We start from the raw sequence: 26,842 nt of genomic DNA on the forward strand, positions 1-26,842 counted from the left end.
TATAATGAGATTTTTTAAAACTAGTTGATCACTGAAATTAAATGGCTTACTTTTGTTTAAAATTGTTTTAAAGTCTCAGCGTTAGTGGTATATAAGTAATATCAAATTTTTGCCATTTCAGTGTTAGTTCATGAAGTTGTACCATCTGTTTAAGTAATCCAAAAGGGAAAATTCGTCAAAAGCAAAGGAATGTAAAAAGATCTTTCTTGAAGAGGCAAATGCATGAGTAGACTCAGAAACAGTCTTCATTCGGTATTGATAAAAACACAATCACCCTTGGGACTGGTATTTCTGAAACGGTTACTACCTGTGATCAAGTAGACACACCAAAAAAGAGAAAAATGGAGTTTGCAGATGATCTTGTAAAGGAAAGTTCTAGTTGTGGAGAAGACACTCCATCCAAGAAAAGAAAACTTGATGCTGAAATTGTCCTAGAGGAAAAAGGTTCTGGTGATGATGAAGGCATTTCAAGGAAAAGAAGACTGGAAACTGATGATTTTCCAAAAGATGAACCTTGTACTGGATATGGCACTCAGAAAATCAGAAAAATAGAACTTGAGGATACTCCTGAAAGGCAAAAAGTATGTTGAATGTTTTCTCTTTTATTCATAATGGGTTATGTCAAATGTGGAGTGTCTGTGAGATAATACTGGTTTTTCACATAGTCTGAATAACTTAACAGTGTTCTTTTTTTAATGGATGTTGTGTTAAGATAGAGTAAGCTTTTAACTCATAATTTAATTGTTTTTATTAGGTGAAATTTCTGAGATATTTTTATGTTATTTCAGATATTTCTTATTTTACTAGAAACTTGAAGCTAGTTTTTATAGTTTGCTTTTTCTTAGAGTTTTAAGAAAGACAAGAGTATGGGCTACAGATAATTCACCTTTTCCTTTATTATTAGGTGTTCATCTCTTTTTTTATATCTGAAGTAGTTGAGATTATCATTTAAAATGATAAATTTCAAAGTCATACCCAGCTTTACATTCCTTTCTTCATGCACTTCCTTTAACTATGTTGTTTTCACCTCCTGATTGGGGTAGTTACTCTACAGTTTTAGCTAAGTGAATGCAAAAGCCTGAGGTTTAGCAGGGTTACTACAGAGCAAGGGTTAGGAAATCATTTTGATCTGGGAATACCATATTGTGAAGGAATCTGAGGCAGAATCTGGATTTGGAGGGCAAGAGAACTTCATTGAATGGGTAAAATTCTGCCATCAGCCCTGCAGAGGAAAGTGGCAGATTGGCCAGGCATTTGTCATTACCTTGTGACAGAGAGGAGTTTGTATTATAAATGTAGTTTTCAAACTTAGCAGCAGAAGTCTTTTCTCAAGTGAAAAATCTTAAAAACTGATATGTAAAATAGGTAAAAGATGAATCACTTTGGTTGAACAAGGAAAAGGGAGTGATCTGAAGCCGTTTACCTACCATGGCATTTTTGCAGAATACTTAGGTCCTTAAGTAGGGGAGCACAAATTGAAAATGGTGAATTAGATTAATAGCAAATAATAATAGAAATCACTGACACTGAACATAGCATATTGAGTTCTTATCCCTTTGTGTGTATTATCATTTAATGCCCACGACTATTTTATAGTAATATTATATATATATATATATATATATATATATATATATATATTTATGAACATTCCTATTTTATTTTCTTGTAGGAACCCCATCTACTGACTGGCTTTTATTGAACTGAATAAATCAGAACTCTGGAAGAGTACTTGTTTTACTAAGTCATTGATAGCAAAATTATACCAATGAAAGATCAAGACAAAAATGTTGAACCTAGAGATGTTTTTAAAAATAGAGAACGGGAAAACAATTCTTACATCTGATTATAATTAGTGGGATTTCTGTGGCTAATGCCATTGCTTAATAAAGTTTACCAATTTCAGTAGTATTTTATCCTTTATAGGTCACACACATGCTCTTTGAGGCTTATTTTTTGCCATGTTCTGATTCTTAATTTTGTTCCATTCTTTTATTTTCAGAACTTGGAAGAAGGACACAGCTCAGCAGTGGCTGCCCATTACAATGAACTTCAGGAAGTTGGTTTGGAGAAGCGTAGTCAAAGTCGTATTTTTTATCTAAGAAACTTTAATAATTGGATGAAAAGCGTCCTCATTGGTATGATTGTTATTTGATTTATAGTTTGGAATTTTTTATTTCTTCTTATGTCTCATTCCCACCCTCCACTCTCCCCCTCCCCACATGGTTAATCATACACCAAGATACTAGATCTTTAATTCCTGTGCATTTAATTATCAAACCTTGGCTTTATAGAATTGGAGCCAAAACTAAAACAATGCCTTTGAGATAAATTCTTTTCATATTCACTTTTGGTTGACTACATAAGATATTAATGAATGTTTAATAGATATTAAGTTGAAAAGTTAGGTTTTCAAAAGGTAGTATGTTCCTTTCATACTTAGAATTAAGATAACCCAGTGCTATCAAGTAATTATTTCTGTTTCACTTAGTTTGGGAGCAATGATATGTTGGATTAAACATTCAGGTTCCATTAAGTCAAGAAAATGGGCAATATCAGGATTTTTTATCTCTAGGCCTTTAATGAGTTGGTAAAGGTCATGTGTGTTGGTTGTCCATTGAACTTATCTTTCTTGTATGGTGTCTGAGGTGAAATAAAGTTTATGTTGAGAATTGATGAAGACATTCAATTTTTTGGAGCCAGCATTTTTTCTATGGAAAGTTACCTTTGAAACTTAAAGTGAAAGTCAGTGGAAGAAATATGATTCAGGATATATTTATTGCTTTGTATATCTAGTACATTTACTAGACTCTTACATGAGTTTAGAATTCTTAAAATCCTGTGTATTTTTAAGTTTTCCACAGTAAGATATTTTTATTTCTATTTTTGTGTTTTAAAGCCAGCCTCAGGAAAAGTGAGAATGCTTTCTTGGTTACACTGGAAAGAATAAAATGCTAATTATGTGCACTTCTTACTAGTTTTGATGATAATTTACTAATTTTTAAAGGTAAATTAGACATTCTGAGTAGTATTAGGAGTGGAAACTAAGCTTGTTTTTCAAGCACATTTTAATATTTTCCTTTTTTTTAATATTCATGTTTTATTACAAAAATATGATTTATGGCACTCTGCCAGTTGTCAGGTAGGGTAATTAAGTGTCAGCTTTTTTTTCTTTCTTTCTTTTTTTTTTCAAGGTTAATATTATGTCATTTTTAGCCTATACTAAGGTAATCTTTGGACCCTAGTCCTAATTTCATTTCCTTTTCTGTGCAGATTCACTAATGCAGATAACTTATCATTGGGTACTTTTAACTGATGTGTCATTTATTTATGTATTTATTCATTAAAAGGCTTAAGTCAAACTTAGCAAAGATGTATCTCAGGATATTTATGGTATTTTCCTTCTTCAGCTGTTCCAGCAACTATCTCAAATGGGTGCTCTGCCATTTGCACCTGTCTTCCTGGTTCTGATGCAATCCATGTGGTATATGCCAAGCTCCCTCTCTGGCTTTTTTCTGTCTCTTCTCAACACCCATTCTCTGTTGTTCATTTTCTCTTTCTTTTTGGTGCTTATAGCTTAGTAAATAGTTGAGTACTGTTCTTGAATATGATGAAGATATCTTAGTAATGTTTCATGATGATTACCCTCCTCCTTAGTCTTACTGTGTGGAAATAAAGAGATTTTATAATTGTTGTTTTTCATTCTTTCAGTGTTATTTTTTATGCTATTTTCTTAAGAGTCATCACAGAAAGTTAAATATGGAACACTTGAACCTCTGTTGAAATTACTTTGAGATCCTGTGGACAGTGAAAGACAGAAGCATTTATAGAGAATATGTTAGCAGTCAAAATAGTACACACCTGAAATAGAAGTGTTAAACTTAGTGATAAAGATAGGAAGATTAAATCTAGGATGCCCTGTTGTATCAAGTTTTAGAATTGCTGAATACTTCAATTGTCTAAGAATATTAAGATGCATTTAATATTTGAAGCATTTGGCTACTGATAATATGGGCACCTAATCATATTATTTGTTGGCTATTAATGTGATTTTTGTAGATTGGGATAAAAGATTCCATTTTTACTTCAGAATGTTTAAGAATTCTGATGATAGTAAAATTAAGAGGTATGTATAGTTTTTTGACTAGTTCTTGTATTTATTTTGGTGGTAAGCCTGATATCTTTTGAGAATATCAAGCACTCTTATCCTATAATTATTTTGATTAACGTAGGTGTATAATAGGCTAAATACTTCGTTTTGAGAAGAGTAAACTATAAAAAAATATAAATAGTTTTTCTCATGAATAATTGTTGAGTCTTGTATTAATTAAAATTTGAAATATCTGCTTTTTAATGTTAAATCAGATTCTGAAACTAACCTTCAAAAACCTATCTTAACTTTCAAAGATACCAGATACATGCGTTTTCATCTTTAATGCTAGAAGATTAAATTAATTAACTCTTGGTCATATTTTGAAACACTTACCAAAAATTATGAATTACAAAAATGAAAAATAATTTGTATTACATGTCGGGCAGAAGTTAATAGGTTATTAGGGGCAACAGTTTATGCTTTAGTAAAAATGGAGAGGAGATATTTACTGTGATTTATTTCTCTCTTTTAGGAGAATTTTTAGAAAATTTGAGACAGAAAAAAAAACGTGATATCACTGTTTTGGACCTGGGATGTGGTAAAGGTGGAGATTTGCTCAAATGGAAAAAGGGAAGAATTAACAAGCTAGTTTGTACTGGTAAGATAAATAATGCGAAAAAAGAGTAATTTGTGGCCAGTCAGGGAAATGGAAAGTAAAAAGGATCTCATTATCAACACAACACTAAAATATCAATGACAGTATATCTGGGGGCTATTCGTGAGATGGGTGTTTTTAAAATGAGATATGAGATTTTATTAATGGTGGTATAGTATGGTTAATTAGCCTGGGATAACTTGTTCTTCCTAAAAGGAAGGGAGCAATTAAAAATGATTCGAGTCATGTCTAAAATACACACTTAAAAAGATACGACAATTTCGTCAACAAAAATAATGATGACAGTGGATGGAAATACATCAGATAAAGGGGAAAAAATCTTATTGTTTATCCTTGGAGGTTGCTAGGAAACTTACTCATTATTCTGAAATTCATAAATTAAGTGGGGAGGTGGGGATTGAGTGTTTATCTTGCCTACCTTGCTTGAACCATATTTCAAGGTAATCAAATGGTTGAAAAGGGAAGTTCCTCTTTCTTGAAAAATCATAATGAATAAGTGCAGGAGGAATGATGAAAATCACTATTTTTCTACCCTTGATGAAATCTAAGCAACAATCATAAAAAAGATGCTAAAGCTATTAGGTGAAAGGAACTTTATAACTGAATCAAGCACCTGAACCCACTAGTCACTCTTAACACTCAAGTGGAACAAGCAGACATCATGTTCTTTCCAATGTGATAAGTAACGGAAGTATACAGCATGACCTGTGAAGTGTTGCCTACATTGGCACTTCTCAAATTTTTTGGTTTTATGACCACTGTACACACTTTTTCTTTCTTTTTTTTTTAAACTTTATTGGGGAACTGTGTTTCTCCAAGACCTATCAGCTCCAAGTCAAGTAATTGTTTTCAATCTAGTTGCGGGGTGGTGGGGCACAGCCCACCATCCCATGCGGAAATCGAACTGGCAGCCTTGTTCAGAGCATGCGCTCTAACCAACTGGGCCACCCAGCCACCCCTGTACACTCTTTAAAATGATTGAGGACCCCAAAAGTTTTTGTGTATGTGGCTGTATCTATTGACTATAGAAATTAAAACTGAGAATTTAAAACATATTTTTAATCCATTAAAAAAAATTTAGTGAGAAGACTGGCATTTTAAAAATATTTTTTGCAAATCCCTTTAGAGTCTGGAATAATAGGAGACAACTGAATTCTCACACCTTTTCCTGCATTCAGTATGTTGTGATTTGTTATTTTATTTGATAAGTAGTTGTAAAATGAAGGAATATTTTAATAGTCTTCTTAGATAATTGAGGAGTTCATCTTTGATACTATATCAAAATTTGACAAACTGTATGTAGTTCCTTAAATATCCAATTTGACAAACTGTATGTACCGTAAATATCCATAGTTTGGAATCTGAAACCCTGTTGATGACTTTTCATATTGTTACATTTAAATCCATTGGCCTGTCTTGCATTTTGAATGAATCTTTGGCCCTGCGAGATTTTATAATATTTGAAAAATAATGTTCAGTAAAGTTATGCAAAACCTTCCCTATGTTGACATCAAGAAATCACATATGTTTAATATCTCCACCAATCAGAGAAGTAATGGCAAGATGCCTACCTAGCCCATGGTGGTAGATACAAGTTTTTCAGAATTGTAATTTTCACTTGAAAGCTCAAATTTTATCATTAGTAACAATTACGTCTGTTGTTTTCCTTGAAGTGACAGGCTCACTGCGTTCATTTTCAAGAAAATGTCTGTCAAATTGCCAAGTCTGAATATCCAGTTTATCTGTCAGTTATTCTTTCAAAGTGAAAACAATTTTCTATGAAAAAAGTGAGCAGTACAGTTCACAACACAATCATACCAGTCCTGTTGAAATTTTGTTATGTAGCAGAAATGTTTTATTACTTTCCATTTCATCACATAGAATATTAAAAAGAGCCAAGACTTAATAAAATTAATTTTTACTGCTTTCTCAAGGATATTCTTAAATGAAGCTGGCTTTTCTTCCCCCCCTCCTCATGCTGGTTTATAGTGACAAAGAATATAAGTATTACCAGTACCATTTGGTACCACTATCTTATATTCATAATAAGGTGCCAGCATTTTACCTACTATTGCTTTTGATCCATCCATGCAAATCTCAACATGGGAAACGGCAAATAACATTTGATTCAGAAAATTTAAATTTGACATTTCCAAACCTGGGCATACAGTGTTAAGTTTTATAATTCAAATTGGAATCTAAACTTTCTGCTTTTAACAATCAGTAAGCATTTAAAAATCATGATAGAACTTTTCTGTTATACGTATCTATTGAGAGAGCTTGTAATGACTTTTGAAAAATAATAGGGCATTTACATTGTAGCAAAGACTTTTTTGTTTTGAAGGAAATAGAACCTTTTTGCTTGTACTAGGCTAGATTTCATGCCAAAGTTTTAAGTTGAAATTAATGTCTAGATTTGTACCATCTTTGCATTTATGTTTTGTTATCTCTGCAGGTCTTTGTTGACAGTAAAACCCCTTTCCCTTTCAGATATTGCTGATGTTTCTGTCAAACAATGTCAGCAGCGGTATGAGGACATGAAAAATCGTCGTGATAATGAATATATTTTCAATGCAGAATTTATAACTGCTGATTGTTCAAAGGTACAAGTTTTTAAAAAATTTATCAATTATTTTTCATATTTTTAGTTTGATAAAATTATTTGTTTTAAAAATCAGCTCTTTTTGAAAATGTGCTTTGAAATATTAATCTTAGAACATGCATTTTCAGTTTCAACTAGAAATTCTATTATGATAAATTTTTTAAATGATCCCCTCAGTACTTCTGACAATGTTTTGTTTTTAATAATTTGAACTTTTGAAGTCAGTTGTTGCTTTTCTGTTTGGACAGGGTTTATTTTACAGTATTTTGAAATAGAAATGAACTTATGTTTTGTTCACCTTGTAATTTATAAGGGTTGTTTCCCAACATTTTAGAGTCTGTTTTATTTCACCTTCTACCTGTTTCTGAATTGCCTGACAACTCTGAAGTTTAAGAACTACAGAAGACACTTGAATGGTGAAAGTCTCACCTTGAATTTTATGTTCTTTGTTTGACTTGTTAGCTCATTAAGCTATTAGAGCTATTACCTTTAATCCTACACATGTTGTTTGCAGTTTTGAAAATGAGAGGAAAAGAGGCAGTATACTGCTAGAATGCTGGAAACCTTTAAAAACACTTGTATATATTTTTTTAAATGTCCATGAGGCCAACTTTGTAGGTTTTTTAAAGTTATTGTTCAGTCATTCTACTTTAGCTTTCAAGTGAAGCCAAATAAAAGGGTCAATTCTTTTATTTTTTATTTTTTGTTTTTTTAGCTGAGCCATCCTGCCACCTGTTGGCAGCTCAGCGGCTGCTCAGCTCGGGCTGACTCGAACCGCTGTTGCTCAGAGCTCAAACTCTTGAGCGAGCTCTTAACCAACTGAGCCACTCAGCCGGCCCTAGGGTCAATTCTTTTAAATGTCACATATGTTTGATATATTTTAACATGATTTCAGAATCCCTAGTTTTTAAAATTATGTACTATGAAAATGGGAATCATTCTATTGAACAAGAATTGTTATACATAAGAGATAGTAAAGACTATGAGAGAAAGGATAGGTCAGTTGGGGGGCATGTCTACTTTTATTTTAAGAACCCTAATTCTAGAAATTAATTTATTAAAAAATTTTTATGCTGCACTTAATTTCAAAATGTTTACCCATCTTAATTTGCTTTAGGAACTTTTGATTGACAAATTTCGTGATCCAGAAATGTGCTTTGACATCTGCAGTTGTCAGTTTGTCTGTCATTACTCATTTGAGTCCTATGAGCAGGCTGACACAATGCTCAGAAATGCTTGTGAGAGACTTAGCCCTGGAGGCTATTTTATTGGTACCACTCCCAATAGCTTTGAACTAATGTAAGTACTTTCAAATGTATTGTGGGTTACAAAGTGCTAAGTGTTAAGCTTATTTTAAAGTAACAAATGTTGATCAGAAATAGAGTTTTTGTAAAACTTGAAAACACGCCTTGTTGATCTCACAAGTGCTGAACATTTTGGTAATGTATTTGAGTAGACACTCAGAATTTAAGTTCAGAAATACAGATTTACAGATGAACCTTTAAAACATCTTAATGTGTAAATTGGAGGCTGATATTACATTCAACCAGAGGTTGTAGTGTTGGACAAACGGCAGATCAGATTCTGAGGCACAGAGAATTAACCAGCTGTCATTTTCAACATGCCTGCCTCCAGCCTAATTTTATTATTAGAGAGGTTGTTAATGATCTTTTAGTATATTGCTCCTTAAAAGTAGCTCAAATTCAATTAAAAAGCTTAGGTCAATTGTCTTTTAAAATTGCATCCTGTAGTTTTTTCACATGTATGATCTGATCAAAATAAGCCTGTTAATAACAGTTTTGATTTTTTTATTTTGGTTTGGGGATAACCATTATAGAAGACGCCTTGAAACTTCAAAAACTGAATCATTTGGAAATGAAATATATACTGTGAAGTTTCAGAAGAAAGGAGATTATCCTTTATTTGGCTGCAAATATGACTTCAAATTGGAAGGTGTTGTGGATGTCCCTGAATTCTTGGTCTATTTTCCATTGCTAACTGAGTAAGGATGTCGTTAATCTGTTACTATTCTCTTTTAGCCTTTGGAGAGAAAAGGAAAATCAGTATTTCCTAGTCATCCCTTACTTTATAGGGGACCCAATAAAAGGTAAAACCTTGTTAAAAAAAAAAGGATTAACCTCAAATCTAGCATTGGTGCTATACAGCCTTATTTATTTAGTTTCCTTTTATTCCTGGAATTATTTTATCCTGTAGGTAAGAAAGGGAGCCTGTTACCTTCAGCTTGTGACAGAAAATACCTGACATTGCAAATAGCAAAAGTATTTTTTTTTAATAACTGCTAGTAACTTGGCAATATGAAATGAGTCCTTTTGACAGGGATTGGTATTAAAAGTTGTTTTACATTTGAGTATAGCTTTGGAATTGCCTATGTGTCTTGCAAATAATATTGATGATAAAGTCCTGATTCAGGAATGTATTCACTCATGCACTTGAATTCCTAGGAGTCTTGGGGACTCCATAGACACTGGGAGAATTGGGGTACCAGACTTCATCAGATGAGGCTTCAAGGCCTTATAAGACACCTTGGTCTTCGGGTTTTCGTATATAGGGACATTGGAAGAGTCATCTTAAATGTAGGCCGTGTCACAGTTGACCATATTTGATTTCCTACTTTTTAAGAACAAAAGTATTTTTTTTAATTAGTTTCAGGTGTACAAAACAATGTAATAGTTAAACATTTACACCCCTCACAAAATGATAATCCCCCTCCCCCAATCTACTACCCCTCTGACATCTTGTATACCTGTTATAATTCCATTGACTCTATTCCCTATGCTGTACTCCACAGCATATCCTGTGACTCTCTCTCTCTCTCTCTCTCTCTCTCTCTATATATATATATATATATTAAATTATAGTTGACATTCAGTTTTATTTAGCTTCAGCTTCAGGTGTACAGTGCAGTGGTCAGGCATCTATACTGTCTGTGAAGTGGTCTCCCTAATAAGATAAGGGTCCATCAGATACCCTACCAAATCTTGACAACATTGATTATATCCCCCAAACTGTCTTTTGTATCCCCGTGGCAATCTTGTGCTTTCTAATCCCCTCACCTTCTCCCTCATCCCCACCCCCCTCCCATCTATTGTAGAACCCCTCAGTTTCTTCTCTGTATTTCTGAGACTATTTTTGATTAGTTTGCTCATTTATTCTATTCTTTATATTCCCCATATAAGTGAGATCATACAGTATTTGTCTTTCTCAAGCTGACTTATTTCATGTAGCATAATGTTCTCTAGGTCCATCCATATCGTTGCAAATGATAAGATTTCATTCTTCTTTGTGGCCGAGTAATACTCCATTGTATAAATGTACCACAGTTTCTTTTCTTTTTTTAATTTTGTATTGTTAGTTTCAGTGTACAGAGCAATGCAATAGTTATCCTTTTCACCCTCACAAAGTAACAACCCCCCTCTCCCCCTCTATTACCCTCCCCCCTGATATCATGCTTTTCTATTACAATTCCATTGACTCCATTTCCACTCTCCATGTCCCGTGACTATATGTATATATAACTATAGTTGACATAAAATATTATTCAACATCAGCTTCAGAAATACAGTGCAGTGGTCAGGCCTCTACACCGACTATGAAGTGGTCTCCCCAACAGGACATGAGTCCATCTGGCCCCCTAAGAAGTATTTACAACATTATTGATTATATTCCTCAGACTGTCTTTTCTATCCCTGAGGCCGTATTGTAATTACCAATTTGTATTGTCTCATCTCTTCCTCTTCTCCTTCATCCCCACCCCCTCCCAACTAACAACCCTCAGTTCTTCCTCTGTGTCTCTGAGACTATCTCCATCCACTTCTCCCATCCATTCAGTTCCTTAGAATCCATGTATAAGTGAGATCATATGATATTTGTCTTTCTCTGACTGACTTATTTCACTTAGTATAATGTTCTCTAGATTCATGTACCACAGTTTCTTAATCGTTTACTGATGGGCATTTTGGTTGTTTCCAAGTCTTGGCTATTGTGAATAGTGCTGCAATAAACATAGGGGTGAATATATTTTTTCAAATTAGCATTTTGGATTTCTCTGGATAGATAACTAAGAGTGGAATTGCTGGGTCATAAGGTAGTTTCATTTCCAGCTTTTTTAGATACCTCCACACTGATTTCCATAGTGGCTGCACCAATCTGCAATGCCACCAACAGTGCACCAGGGTTCCCTTTGGTCCACAACCTCACCAGCACTTGTTTGTTAATTTATTAATGATAGCCATTCTGACCCGAGTGAGGTAGCATCTCATTGTGGGTTTTTTTGTTTTTTTCATTTCTCTAATGATTAGTGAGTTTGAGCTTTTTTTTTTTTAGCTGAGCCATCATGCCACCTGTTGGCAGCTCAGCTTGGGCCAGTACTCAAACTGCTGTTGCTCAGAGTTCACACTCTTGAGCGAGCTCTTAACCAACTGAGTCATTTGGCCGGCCCAGAGTTTGAGCATTTTTTAATATGCCTGTTGACCATCTGATGTCCTCTTTAGAAAAAATGTCTCTTCATATCTTCTGCCCATTTTTGAATTGGATTGTTTGTTTTTTTGGTGTTGAGTTGAATGAGTTTTTTTATACATTTTGGATGTTAACCCCTTATCAGATATATCACTGGCAAATATCTTCTCCCATTCAGTAGGTTGCTTTTTTGTTTTATTGATGATTTCCTTTGCTGTGAAAAAACTTTTCAGTTTGATATTATCCCATATGTTCATTTTTTCTCTTACTTCCCTTACCCAAGGTGATATATCAGTAAAAATATTACTAAGGGTAATGTCTGCAAATTGACTTCCTATGTTCTCTTCTAGCAGTTTTATGGTTTCAGATCTTACATTTAACTCTTTAGTCCATTTTGAATTTATTCTTGTAGATGGCGTAAGGAGGTGGTCCAACTTCATTTTTTTGCATGTGTCTGTTCATATTTCCCAACATCTATTGAATAGACTGTCTTTACCCCAATGTAAATTCTTCCATTGTCGTAGATTAAATGATCATATCTGTAAGGGTTTATTTCTGGAATCTTTCTTCTGTTCCATTAATTGATGTGTTTGTTTTTAAGCAGGTGCCATGCTGTCTTGATTACTATAGCCTTGTAGTATGCTTTGATGTCAGGTATCATGATACCTCCCACTTTGTTCTTATTTCTCAAGATTGTTGTGACTATTTGGGGTCTTTTATAGTCCATATAAATTTTAGGATTATATGTTCTATTTCTGTGAAAAATGTCATTGGTAGTTTGGTAGAAATTGTGTTGAATCTATATATTGCCTTAGGCAGTATGGACATTTTAACTATATTAATTCTTCCTACCCATGAGCATGTTATGCGTTTCCATTTATTTGTACCTTCTTTAATATCTCTCTTCAGTGTCTTATGATTTTCTGAATACAGGTCTTTTACTTCTTTGGTTAAATTTATTCCTGAGTATATTATAGTTTTTGAAGCAATTGTAAATGGGACTGATTTCTTAATTTCTCTTTCTGATAGTTTATTATTGATGTATACAAATGCAGCTGATTTCTGAATATTAATTTTGTGTCCTGCTACTTTACTAAATTCATTTAGTAAATATCATCTAATAGTTTTTTGGGGGAGTCTATGGGGTTCTCTCTATATAGTATCATATCTTCTGCCAATAATGACAAATTTACTTCCTCCTTTCCAATTTGGATGCCTTTTTTTTTTTTCTTGTCTGATTACTGTGGCTAGAACTTCCAGAACTATGTTGAATAAAAGTGGAGAAAGTGGGCAACCCTGTCTTGTTCCTGAACTTAAGGGGAATGCTTCTAGCTTTTCCCCATTGAGTATGTTAGCTGTGGGTTTATCATATATGGCCTTTATTATGTTGAGATATGATCCCTGTATTCACACTTTGCTAAGAGTTTTTATCATAAATAGCTGCTGTATTTTGTCACATGCTTTTTCTGCATCTTTTGATATGACCATGTGATTTTTATTTTTCATTTTGTTAATGTAGCATATAAGCTTAAATGATGTGCAGATATTGAACCAACCTTGCATACTAGGAATGAACCCCACTTGATCATAGTGTATGATCTTTTTAATGTATTGCTGAATTCTGTTTGCTAATATTTTGTTGAGGATTTTTTCATCTATGTTCATTAGGGATATCTGCTTGTAGTTTTCTTTTTTTGTAACGTCTTTGTCTCATTTTAGGATCAGGGTAATAGTGGCCTCGTAAAAAGGGTCTGGGAGCCTTCCCTCCTGGGTTTTTTGGAATAATTTGAAGAGAATAGGTAATAATTCTTTTTTGAATGTTTAGTAAAATTCACCTAAAAGCCATCTGGACCAGGGTTTTTCTTTATTGGGAGCTTGTTGATTACTGATTCAATTTCACTGGTAGTAATCAGTCTATTCAGATTTTCCATTTCCTCTTGAATTAGCCTTGGAAGGTTGTATGCTTCTAGAAAAGTATCCATTTCTTTCAGATTGTCTGATTTGTTGGTGTATAATAGCTCATAGTATTTTCTTAAAATTTTTTATATTTCTGTGGTGTCTGTTGTTACTTCTCTCTTTCATTTCTGAGTTTGTTAATTTGGGTCCTCGCCTGTTTTTGATGAATCTGACTAAAGGTTGGTCAATTTTGTTTATCTTTTCAAAAAACCAACTCTTGGTTTCATTGATCTTTTGTATTGTTTTTTGGTCTCAATTTCATTTATTTCCACTATGATCTTTATTATCTCCTTCCTTGTACTCCCTTTGGGCTTATTTTGCTGTTCTTTCTTCAGTTCCCTTAGGTGTAAGAATAGACTGTTGATTTGAGATTTTTCCTGTTTCTTTAGGTAGGCCTGCATTGCTATGAATTTCTCTCTTAGGACTGCTTTCGCTGCATCCTATAGATTTTGAGTTGTTGTGTTTTCATTTTTGTTTGTCTCGAGGTATCTTTTGATTTCTTCCTTGATCTCACTGTTGACCCATTCATTATTTAGTAATACGTTATTCAGCCTCCATGTATTTGTGTATTTTCCAGGTTTTTTCTTGTAATTTCTAATTTCATAGCACTGTGGTCAGAGAAGATGCTTGATATGATTTCAGTTTTCTTAAATTTTTGAGACTTGTTTTGTATCCTAGCATGTGGTCTATCTTGGAAAATGTCTCATGTGTGCTCGAGAAGAATGTGTGTTCTGCAGCTTTGGGGTGAAATGCTCTAAAAATATCAATTAAATCCAACTGGTCTTATGTGTCATGTAAGGCCACTGTTTCCATATTGATTTTCTGTCTGGAGATTCTGTCTATTGGTGTCAGTAGGGTGTTGAAGTGCCCTATTATGGTAGTACTACTGTTGATCTCTGTCTTTATGTCAGTCAATATCTGTTGCATATATTTAAGTGCTCCTATGTTGGATACATAGATGTTTAGTTATGTTCTCTTATTGGATCGATCCCTTTATTATTATATCGTGCCCTTCTTTGTCTTGTATTATATTCTTTATTTTAAAGTCTATTTTGGCTGGCTGAGGGACTCAGTTGGTTAAGAGCTCACTCAAGAGTGCAAACTCTGAGCAACAGGGTCACTGGTTCCATTCACGGCCCGAGCTGAGCAGCTGCTGAACTGCCAACAGGTGGCAGGATGGCTCAGCTAAAAAAAAAAATAAAAAAAAAAATTCTATTTTGTCAGATATAAGTATTGCTACTCCAGCTTTTTTATCATTTCTATTTACATGAAATATCTTATTATATCTCTTTACTTTCAGCCTGTGTGTGTATCTTTTGATCTGAGGTGATTCTCTTGTATACAGCATATGCATGGGTCTTGTTTTCTGATCCACCAGTCACCCTATGTCTTTTGATAGGAGCATTTAATTTATTTGCATTTAAGGTGATTATTGATAGGTACATAGTTATTGCCATTTTGTTATTTGTACTTCTGATCTTCAGTTAGATTGTTTTCATCTTTCTTCTGCTTAAAGAAGCCCTTTTAACATTTCCTGCAATGCTGGCTTGGTGGTAATGAATTCCTTTAGCTTATTCTTTTCTGGAATGTTCTTTATCTCTCTTTCAACTTTAAATGATAGTCTTGCTGGGTAAAACAATCTAGGTTGTAGGCCTTTGTTTTTCATCACTTTGACTATCTCCTGCCACTCACTTTTAGTCTGCAAAGTTTCTGTAGAAAAGTTAGTTAATAGTCTTATGGGAGCTCCCTTGTAAGTAACTGGCTGTCTCTCTCTTCCTACTTTTAGGATTCTCTTTGTCCTTAACCTTTGCCATTTTAACTATAATGTATCTAAATGTATCTTGGTGTGGACCTGTTTGGGTTCATCTTCGTTTGAACTCTGCACTTCCTGGGCTTGTATGTCAATTTCCTTCACCAGGTGAGGGAAGTTTTTGGTCATTATTTCTTCAAATATGTTCTCGATCCCTTGCTCCCTCTCTTCTGGTATTCCTATTACACGCATGTTGTTGCACTTGTGTTATTCCACAGGTGTCTTAAACTATTTTCATTCTTTTTTATTCTTTTTTATTTTTGTTGTTCCAATTGGGTGATTTCTATGCTGTATTCTAAATTGCTAATTCAGTCCTCTGCTTCATCTAATCTGCTGGTTATTCCTTCAAGTGTGTTCTTTATTTCAGTTATTGTCTTCTTTAATTCTGACTGGTTATTTTTTATGATTTCGGTATTCTTTATTTTCTCACTAAGTTCCTTAAACATTCTTATTATCAGTGTTCTATACTCTGTCTCTGATAGGTTAGTTACCTCTGTTTCATTTAGTTCCAATTCTGGAGGTTTCTTCTGTTCTTTTATTTGGGGCATGTTTCCTTGTTTCCTCATTCTGGCTGCCTCTCTGTGTTTGTGTCAATGTATTAGGCAGATCCCCTGTGTCTCTCAGTCTTTGCTGGGTGGTATTATGTAGTATGAGTCCTTTATATTTGAATTCCACAGTCTCTTTATTCCCCTTGGGAAATGCTGGGGCTATGTTGAGAGGAACGGTGACACTTAAGGCTGCTATGAATGAGCAACCGCTCCATCAGGAAGCTCTCAGAACCTCATGTGTCCAAGGTTTTAACATGGAGTTTCATTAGACAGGCATGATTGTTTGAACTTAATCTCCACTCTCTCTCCCATCCCAGGAATTCAGCCAAAAGTATTTTTTTTAACTGAGGAAAAAAGCCTGCTTACTTTTAGGTGGTGATTATTTGAATTGTGTCTTAGTCAGCTTGTAAAATTATGGGAATAGGATTTTTAGGAGTTCTACAGTACATAAAAATTTATATAATAAGAAAGTTAAGTAGAATGTGACTAAACAGGAAAATACTGTGCACAATTTATAAATATAAACTAAAATTAAATTTAAATCACTTTTATTCTTAAAATTAGTAAACTTTTGGGAAATGTGCTGCTCTTCAACTTTATAAAAGAAAAAACTAAACATTTTTACCATGTTTCATATGTTTAATATGTTAGTTTGGTGTTTTTGATTAACAAAGTTGGTGATTTTAGTTCAACTTTTTTTAAAAAGCTAAGCACTAGCAATCTTTTCTACTTAAATTGTTTAATGATGATAGACGTATAAAGTCACAGTCACTTTAACATCTGAATTTTTAAAAAGCTATTTATCAAAACAGGTCTTCATTTGGTGAGACAGAATCCAAAAATGCATAGGGTTTTTTCAGGTGCCCTTTTGCCATTTCATTAAGAAACTGAACAAAAATATAATATTAGCTTTTATATGGCAAACCTATTCAAATTGGTCAGATTGAGTTTTGTTCTTTGTAATTGCAATTATTTCTTAGTTTTAAAACTTGGTTTTGTTACTAAAGGCTTATTTTGGAGATTTATGATAAAAAGGAATTGCCCGGAATAGAAGAGACTTTTTTTTATCTTTACTCACGGTGTGTTTCCAAGGAGGGCTAATTCAAATGACAGGGAATCCTGTCTTACATATGCCTCTTAGATACAAATCCCAAAGGCCCTCAAATGTTTCCCCTCACCTTGTCACCTCACAAGCCCTCCTATGTATCCTTTAGAGTGTTTTCCCCCTTTTTCCTTTTCTTCTTTACCTGCTGCCTGAAATCAATCCCAGGCTCTTTCATGTTGTCTACAGATATATAGGTATAAACTTGGGGCAAATGCAGTGGAAAAAAAAACAAACATGGAGTATAACAGGGAGACCCAGTGTAATTGAGGATTTAAGGAAGCGATCTGTGAAGAAGTGATGTTTAAGTCAAGATCTAAAGGATGAACAGGAGTTGGCCAGTTAAAGACTGGAAGGAAGAATCTTCCAGGCACAAGTGACAATATGTCTGAAAACCCTTAAGTGGGAAAGAGCTTGACTAGTTCAAGATGCTGAAGGAAAGCTACTGAAGTACATTTTTAGTTTAATGAAGAGAATGTAGTGGCGTGTTGAATACAGCGGGCAAAGGAGAGAGGGAGAAGGCATGGAGAACTCCCAGGATTTCTGGCATGAATTATTAGAGCAATTTACTGCAAAGGCAAAGATTGGCAGAGGAACAAATCTGGTGGGGTTTGGCCTTCGATATGGGAACTTAAAGAATGCCTATGCCACATGCTGGTGGAGATTCCTCGTAAGCAATAGAATAAATGAGTGGGACAGAAGAGAAAGCTGAGAACAGATAGCTTTTGGCATGCTTTGTAAAACCCGGAGTGAAAATGAGTAAGGCTCTGGGCCAGACTCTTCAGAACCTTAAAATTTGGAAGTTGGGTGAAAGAAAACTGAAACAAACTATAAAGAAGCAGCCCAAGATGTAGGTTAAAAATTAGTAGTGTATCTTTGTATAGAACCCAAGGGAGGAAGAATATTTTAAGGAAGTTGGCAGCTGTTTTCAATGCCGGTGTGAGAGATGAAGTTAAAATGGAATCAATAGAAAAGTGTTCCTGGTAGCTCTTCATTCCCATCTCACAGCCTTTCATTTTACTTCCTGACTCATTTGTTAAATTAATGAAGAGCTACCTGTGACCCATTGAGATCTAAAAGGCATATTTTCTTACGGGCATGGTTAGTGGTATGTTGCTTATCATTCATTTTGCATCATTTCATTGTGACTATATAGAGGAGATGGTAGCTTTTTTAGTTAAGCCCAGAAGATGTCGCTGTTGTGAAAGTAAGCTATTGAATTACAAACATTTTGGTAGCCTTTTCATTAAATCTTTTTTGAACAGAATGGTGAAGAAATACAATATGAAACTAGTCTACAAAAAAACATTTCTGGAATTCTATGAAGAGAAGATTAAGAACTATGAAAATAAAATGCTGTTAAAACGAATGCAGGCCCTGGAGGTAAGTGTTTATTTAGAAAAGGTGTAAAAATTTCAGGTCATGATAAACTTATTTTGCTGCTTCTGAGTTTTAAGGCCATGTAGACACAATATTGATATAAATTACACATATTATTTGTAACTATTCCAGGTTCTTCAGCACCTAGGATGGAACAGAAACTTTCTAGGGTTGATGCTTAGTAAATACTTCAATGAATGAGTGATGCTGTCATCAAATTCTATTTTCTAGATAGTACTGCTTTAAAATAGGATTTCTCAAACTCAGGACTATTGGCATTTTGGACTGGATAATTTTTTATTATGGGGGTGGTTCTGGTGCACTGTAGGATGTCCAACAGCATCCTGGCTTCTACCCACTAGATGCCAGTAGCACCCCTGCCCCCAGATGTGATAGCCAAAAATGTCTCTAGACATTGCCAAATGTCCCCTGGGGTGCAAAATCACCCCCAGTTGAGAACCACTTCTTTACAGTAACGTCCTTTGGTTGCATCAGTAATTTAAAACTTTCCTGACCAGGGTCCAAGACAAGTTCATACCATGTATACTTTTGTTCTTTGGTGACTGTGTGGCAGGATTTCAATCTTTTAGACTATATTGGTCCTGAGACCTGTTTAACTCCTGGACTCCTCTCTGCTTTCCCTAATGCAGTAGAAAAGGTAATCTGTACAAGCTTTAAACACAGTGTACAGCCATTAATTAATTAGTTTTTCTTATGTTTTTTTATCAGTGTTTAATTGGATAGATCTAAAATAGTATTTTTGTTATTGATCAGCAGAATCATATTAATCAAGTAGTCATTGAACTTCTTAAAAGTATTTTAAGCATACTCATTTATTCTCATAATTACCCCATGAAGAAGGCAAAGCAGCTGCTTTTCTTATTGTTGAATGGGCAGTCTGAGGCTTAGAAATGATAAGTAACTTGTTTAAGTTCATGTGGTATTAACGTTCAGGTTTTCTTCAGTTTTTATAGATGGTATTCCAACATAAGTCTCCTGTTGTAGTTGCATTCCCCTTCCTCCCCGTTTTTGAACAGGAGGGTCCTCTTTAAAACCTAAATGGTCTTTTAAAACCAGTAATCACTAAAATGTTATATTCTTCATTGGTTATGTTTCTTATACTTTAGAATTAGGAATGTTTGTATTTGCTTTATATTAAGGGAGGCTTGTTTTTGTTTTGAGGGAGAAGAGAAAACTAGAAAGAAATGTATAAATCGCCACACACATACATACATGCCTTTAGTATATTATCCTTACTTGATGGTGCATTACATGTACAATGATCAGTTGTTTATATTTTCTCTTCATGTGTGGGTAGTGAATTGATTTGTGTAATTTATTTAAAAATATATGTATAGAAGAGGGAAAAGGGGGTCAAATATATGGTGACGGAAGGAGAACTGACTGGGTGGTATATACAATGCAGTATATAGATGCTGTGTTATAGAAATGTACAGATGAAACCTATATAATTTTACTAACCAATGTCACCCTAATAAATTTGATAAATAAAAAAGAAAATAATGTAAAAAAGACAAAATATATGTAGACAGTGGGATATAGGGGTAACAGTGTCCACTTTCTTCAAGAATCTCATTCATATTGAGGAGATAAACATATAAGCAAATAATTTAATACAATGAATTGCCTTAATGAAGAAATGATTAAAGTGCAGTGAGTATATAAAAGGGCTTTTTGTGAAGAAAGTAGACTAAGAATAAAGTCGGAGAAGCATGAGAGCAGAGAATGTTTGAAGAAATACTAATTACTCAGTAGTTCTTAGCACAGTATTCTCTAGTCTTCCATCTTCCCCATTAGCCCTTGAGGCTATGACCTGTCACTGTGGCTATCTGGGGACATTCATGAGCAGTAATAGTTTGTAGTTTGAAAAAAGTCCTTTGGTTTTTTTCTACTTCTTCACCAAGTCACGTCTGCACACCTGTAAAGGACTTTGAGTGGGAGAGGATATGACCGAACAAGAGTATGAAAGATGGTTTGGAGGGATGTTAAGACCAGAAGCAGAAAGAACAGCCAGGATGCTATTGCTTTAATCCAGGTCAGATTTTAAACTGATCTGTTCTCTGATGTTTGCTATAAAAGGTCTTTTCCTAAAGCCATCAGCTTTTAGCTGGCCCAGAGTTTCAGCAGTAGAACCAGTAAAACTTTGCTCTGCTCTCCTGGAGCAGTGTAGCACATGGAAGGAAGAATGAAAAGATGCAAGCCAAGGAACTGTATTTATAAAGTCCTGACACATGTTTTCTTTTTTCTCACCTGGAAACAGTTCTGGAAAGGTAACTGCTTTGAGAGGAGACAATAGGATATATACATTTCAGCAAGTTTAGAAAAAACAGTCATTTTGCAGCTTTATAGTCATATGTTATTTTGTCTTTTAAAATTATCAATAAGGGAGAGAAACTAGATGTCCAGTGACAGGCAAATAATCACATGGAGGAGTCTTATTACACTGATTAGTTGAAGAAAAAAATTACAACAGAATAGTTTGGCAGTCATTCAAATTAAAGTTTGAAGCTTTGTGGTGCAATGAAACACAAGATATGGGATTGAAGGTTCAAAAGAGCTTAGTGATCACAAGTGGTGTTTCTTACATCCCTTGTGTTTAGATGCAATAAAGAGTATAGTTGCTAATGGTAACAATATAGAAGTCCAAAAAGTCAAATACTTTTTAAACAGCAAACAAATGGATTCTAATGCCTGGCCTTAACTGTACGATATTTATAAAGAAAAAGGAAAAAGACATTTCTGGATCATTTTCTTAAAAATTTGTCAGGGAGATCTAGTTCTAAAATTGTTCCTTACTAGCTGCTTTGTTGTAAGAAGACAAAGTAATTTTAAAGAATACATTACTTTTGTAGAGTAGATGGTTGTTATATTAAATAGTCTATGCAATTTATGTTTTTACATGTATTTACAAAGCGCTATTCTTTATCATATAAAGAGAAGTTAGTTAAAATGGATTAAAAATAGTATTTGAGGTAATTTGAATAAACATTTTGCCAGCATACCCTTAAAAACAGCCTTTTTTTTTTTTTTTTGGTGGCCCTTTATCAGATTCTTATGGAAATACGGAGATTGACTATGTTTTGGAGGCTGGATTATTTTCCTTATCTTTTTTAACTCACAGTGTTTGCTGTTGACTCAAGTTTTAAATTTGTATTGTTTCTAATTACTGTTCGTGCCTTCCATGGCTATTAAATCACTATAGTGCTCAAATTAATATTTAGCTCTTTTCATAATACCTTCCTTCAGCTTTGTGTTGTAACAGAAAAAGCCTTTGATGGAGTCAGGGAGATGAAAGTGTTTGCTGCTCAGTGGTCCTTGATGGTGATTAAATGATACAGTTAGTCCAACTGTAAGTATTCTATGATTCTGATCAAAGTTGACCATAGCAGCTCCATTGTTAAAAGGTTTGGATTCCCTCCATCCATTTTTTTCCGTATTTCAAAAGTATGTGTAGTTTGTATTACTTAGGGATTATTGTGTTAATTATTTTATTTCAACAATTTACTGTGTTTAATTCTGAATTATAAATTTCAGTGTACTATCTTGCTTCCCTAGCCATATCCTGCAGGTGAGAATTCCAAACTTTCCTCTGAGAAGGTGGATGACTATGAACATGCAGCAAAGTACATGAAGAACAGTCAAGTCAGGTTACCTTTGGTAAGTTTTCATTTTTAAACATATTTTATAAAAAAATGAAAAACATATATGGAAACTTAGGAAATTACTTCACTGGTTTACAGAACTTGGGTTCACTAAGTTATAAATCAGATACATGTGAGTGTGTTTTCCCTAAGTTATGATGATTTTTTATAACCACAGACCAGGGGTCAGCAAACTTTTGAAACAAGAGCCGCCAGGGGTCAGCAAACTGTGGCTCGCGAGCCACAGGCTTGAAGTAAAATTGAAAATGAAAGTAAAACTATCATAGTTTCATTTATAAAATGTTTAAAGGATATTATTCACATAATCATGATTATGTAAAAATATATTTATGGCTCTCGAATAATTTTAAATTGTTGTGAGGGACAGGATTGGCTCTTCCAGGGGTCAGCAAACTTTTGAGACTGAACATACCCGAAGAGCCACATGTGGCTTGTGAGTCGCAGTTTGCCGACCCCTGCCATAGACTATAGAATAAAATGTACTTGAGAAAGTTATAGACTTAGTTTGAGAGTTTCCTTGCCATATCGTTATATCTTAATCTAGCTACTACTAATTCATGGTATCCCATAGATAAAATTCAATGGCTCGTGAACTTAGATAGGGAAAAATTACATTTTCATTTTCACTGACTCCTATGTGGAAGTTGACATTTTTTTAAATTATGAATGCAACAGTACACAGTGTTATGATCTGTAGCTGTGACTTTGTCATTAATAGAAATTACAGATATTTGCAGAACACATTTCTACTGACATCTTAAAATATTGTTTACATTAATGCTTCTTCAAAATTATATCATTTACTACAATTACCACTATATCTTGTAAGTCAGTGCATGTGCAAAGTAGCACATATATTACTGTATCAAAATGTTTTTTAATATTTTGATAACTTTTAAATATATTTTATTTCCTTTGCATGATATGTATTTTATTTTGTGATTCCTTTGTAAAATACAAAAATCTTATTCCCTCCTGCAAGGCTATTTGATGATTTGAGATAGGAATTTTTATTTTTTCATTTTCCAAGTTAAATATACAAGATAGATGCTTTTACTAGTTACACACACATGAATACCCTCTTATGCAAATTCACCCTTCAGTTGGGAATGAGTGATTTAGAGAATTTGGCAGGAGGGCATAAGTGTTGAGAAGATGATGTTAAAGGTTAATCTGATTTATTTTACACGTTCAGAATCCGATAATATTTACAGTAAATTGTATGTACATTTATAGCAAAGATAGGGTTGTTTGGGCACTTCTGTCCATTATTGAACATATACATACGTGTGTGTGTGTGTGTGGATCTTTGAACAACATGAGGGTTAGGTGCGCTGACCCCTTGCACGGTTGAATATCCAAGTACAACTTTTGATTCCCCCCAATTTAATTACTAATAGCCTACTGTTGACTGGAAGTCTTACCGATAATATAAACAGTTGATTACACATACTTTGCATATTATATATGTTGTGTAAAGTAAGCTAAAAGAAAGGGAATGTTATTAAAATCACAAGGAGAATACATTTACAGTATTTATTGAAAAAAATGCCTGTATAAGTGGACCCATGCAGTTCCAACCTGTGTTGTTCAAGTGTCAATTGTACCTCTGTATTCAATCTAAAATTTTCTCTTTTTTGGTGTAATTTTAGGGAACCTTAAGTAAATCAGAATGGGAAGCTACAAGTGAGTATATCATCAGTATAGATTTATTGGCATTTTCAAAGATTGTTTTCAAAGTGATCATTTAAAACCTGAAAACTTTACAATTTTCTGACATATTAGGTTGTGTGTGCATTTTTATGTTCACACAAAATCCTTATGTCTAGTTCCCCCTTTCTTGCACAGCTGTTTAATGCCAAGAGAAAATATATGCAGGATATTGCTTAACAGACTTTCACAAGCATTCTTAAACATTTTCATTGTCTACTTGTTACTACATAACTATCTGTAGTTGATGTCTTTACCTCAGATTTGTATTGGAAATTTTGGCTTGTGGAACACTTCCATGTATTTTATTCGATTCTGGCCACACTGGTGTTGACAGGGAAATCATAATAAGTACTAGAACATTTAGTGAAGGAGCAGTGAGCAGGATATTTTATAGGGGTGAGGACAGGCCTTATATGCAGACATTCTAAAGTGAGGTACTTACCTTTGGAAGAGAAGTAGAGGCCTGGCAAATCTGTAAAGTCCTGTGGTTCTTCAGCTAATGGATGTTGAAGTCAGCTCACAGAGCCTCACTTTTAAGATGATGATAATACCCTTATGTGGTTGCCCCAAGGACTTAAAAAATAGTTCCCACTGTTTATTTAAATACTTGCTGATTATGTTGAAGGCACAAGTAGTAATCAGAGACAATCCATTTGGTGAACACTGAGTGTTGACCTACCTCAAGTTCTATGAAAGGGCTTAGGGGGATAAAAAAGTAAACAAGTTATAAGCTCTGCCTTCCAGATCTAATGGAAGAAACAGACACAAGTAAATGCACTAGTTAGGCAAACAATTTTAAGTGCCAAAGTTACTGTAATGGGAAAAATAGGTGAAGAAGAGGTTAATGAAAACTCACAAAACCTGAGAAATAATAATTGACATTATTGAGTGTTTAACATGTGCCCGGGCACACTGTTTTAAGCTTTTCATATGTTGTAGCTCATTTAATTCTCACAACTTTACAAGTCAACTATTTATTAATCTTTTCACAGGTGAAAAAGCAGTTAAATAACTTGGCTAAGGTCACAAAGCTAACCCAGGTGGTCCATACTCATAACCATGGCCTCAAGGAAGCCCACATGAAACAAAAATTTCTTAGGACTTGTTGGAGAGAAAAAGGAAAAAATATAAATGGGGCCAACATTTTGAGCTTATTTGTCTGTGAATATTGGTACCCTTAGTAGAAATGGAGTTGGAGGATGTATTAGAGGCATAATCTTTGATAAACTGAGACATATGCATGAAACTATACATTTCCTTACTTTCCTCACACTGGAGATGGAACAGCTATCTTAGATATGCTACCATTCCCAGAGTATGGTGTGAGGGAAAACAACTTTGGTCAAAGGCCGAGATGGTGTGATGGCTGTAGCTTAGAGCTGTATTTTTATATTAATTGTGGACTTTAGTGATAACATATAAATGAATTAGATGGCCCTAAACAGTTCAGGAAGAGATGGGTTAGAGATGTGAAAAGCAATACAAAAGAAACAATGGCCAAATTGCAGCCAGAATCTAGCGCCCGGGACCAGTCAGCTTTGATAAGGTCCACTATTCTAAACTAGAAGGCTTTGTGGGCTGGAGAGTATTTTGCCTGGTGTCACAGTCTAATAAATGTAGGAAGTTTTATTTTGAACTCCTACTGGTCTAATCATTAAGCTCTTGTTACAACAGCCTGCTGCTTCCTCTAAATGTTTTCATGTGAAAGGAAAGGAGAGAATTGTTGCTGATTTGCTTTGAGAAATGGTTCAAGAGTGACTTTTTGAATATTTGAGTTAGAAAGGTAAAGTAGTAATTGCTTCTCTTAAATCAGACATTGCATCTTAGTGGTTTCAAATGACCCTCAGTGAGGGCAGGATAGGACTGCCCGGTCGTTTGCAGTAGATGTAGGTGTGTTGGGGTGGTTTGGCAGGGCTGCACTGTGACCTTAGAATGCAGGGCAAGATAAATAATGCTGGTCTGTTCTAAATCTCGTAACATACTTGTGAATGCTTTAGACTGCTTTACTTTCTTATCCTCTAGAAGAATCTATAGTGTTGATGATCACCCTGCCTGTTTTCTGTCCACCTGTCTACCTGTCTACTATATTGCTAGCCATGTTTCATTTCTCCTTAAGGGGGGGTGGGGGGAGGCAGCGACTAGTAGATAAGAAGCAGAGAATAGCATGACCAAAGTAATGTTTTGGAAAGACTGGTATGATGGTACTCCTGTACAGGTTGGGTTGGAAGGGCAAAAAGCTGAAGGATCAGGAGGCTGTTTTGTGGTCTGGTGTCCTTCATCTGTTCGCAGTTCAAAAGTTAACTCAAGGAGCGAGGACTCCCAAGTTACGTGGCCTGTCATCTTGGCTCACTGGTTGAATGAATGTCCTAGTACACACCCTGAACATCCTTGTAATGTTTTGAGGATTTGTCATCTTTTCAGGTATTTTGTTACCATAAAATCTATAGGTATTTATTAAAAGATAGAGGTTTGAACTTAAGTGTGATCCAGAATGGAAAACCATAGATGCATTTAGATGTCTTTGAGGGAACACATGTCAAAGCAAGAAACCTTATTTAGGGGAGAGTACTCTTAGGGCTGGGTTCATGCAGTATCACTGTTGGGGCCAGATTAAAATCTCTAAGCATCGGTTATCATGTCGCTTTTGGCTCACTTTCTTTACCAGGCCCTACAACGCAGCAATTCAGTAGTTGGAATTTTAGTATGCACATTATATATGTTCCTTATAATTTTTTTTATTTTTTTCTGAATAGAAAACTTCTACCTATTTATCTTGCTCCAGGTAAAAAGAATTAAGTCATAA

General features: G+C 34.5%; 1 protein-coding gene across 1 annotated transcript in view; it reads left to right on the plus strand.

Moving 5' to 3' along the window:
* Nucleotides 1-231: 231 nt before the first annotated feature.
* Nucleotides 232-26,842, plus strand: part of RNMT (RNA guanine-7 methyltransferase) — a 32,028-nt gene continuing 5,417 nt past the window's right edge. The window contains exons 1-9 of the mRNA XM_019668259.1: nucleotides 232-581; nucleotides 2,003-2,138; nucleotides 4,626-4,751; nucleotides 7,260-7,372; nucleotides 8,489-8,670; nucleotides 9,209-9,373; nucleotides 18,529-18,646; nucleotides 22,220-22,321; nucleotides 23,979-24,012. Of these exons, the coding sequence (XP_019523804.1) occupies nucleotides 342-581; nucleotides 2,003-2,138; nucleotides 4,626-4,751; nucleotides 7,260-7,372; nucleotides 8,489-8,670; nucleotides 9,209-9,373; nucleotides 18,529-18,646; nucleotides 22,220-22,321; nucleotides 23,979-24,012 (1,216 nt within the window). The 5' untranslated portion in view covers nucleotides 232-341. The remainder of the gene's footprint in view (nucleotides 582-2,002; nucleotides 2,139-4,625; nucleotides 4,752-7,259; nucleotides 7,373-8,488; nucleotides 8,671-9,208; nucleotides 9,374-18,528; nucleotides 18,647-22,219; nucleotides 22,322-23,978; nucleotides 24,013-26,842) is intronic.

Source organism: Hipposideros armiger, unplaced genomic scaffold (assembly GCF_001890085.2).
Source record: "Hipposideros armiger isolate ML-2016 unplaced genomic scaffold, ASM189008v1 scaffold_522, whole genome shotgun sequence".
NCBI lineage: Eukaryota > Metazoa > Chordata > Mammalia > Chiroptera > Hipposideridae > Hipposideros > Hipposideros armiger.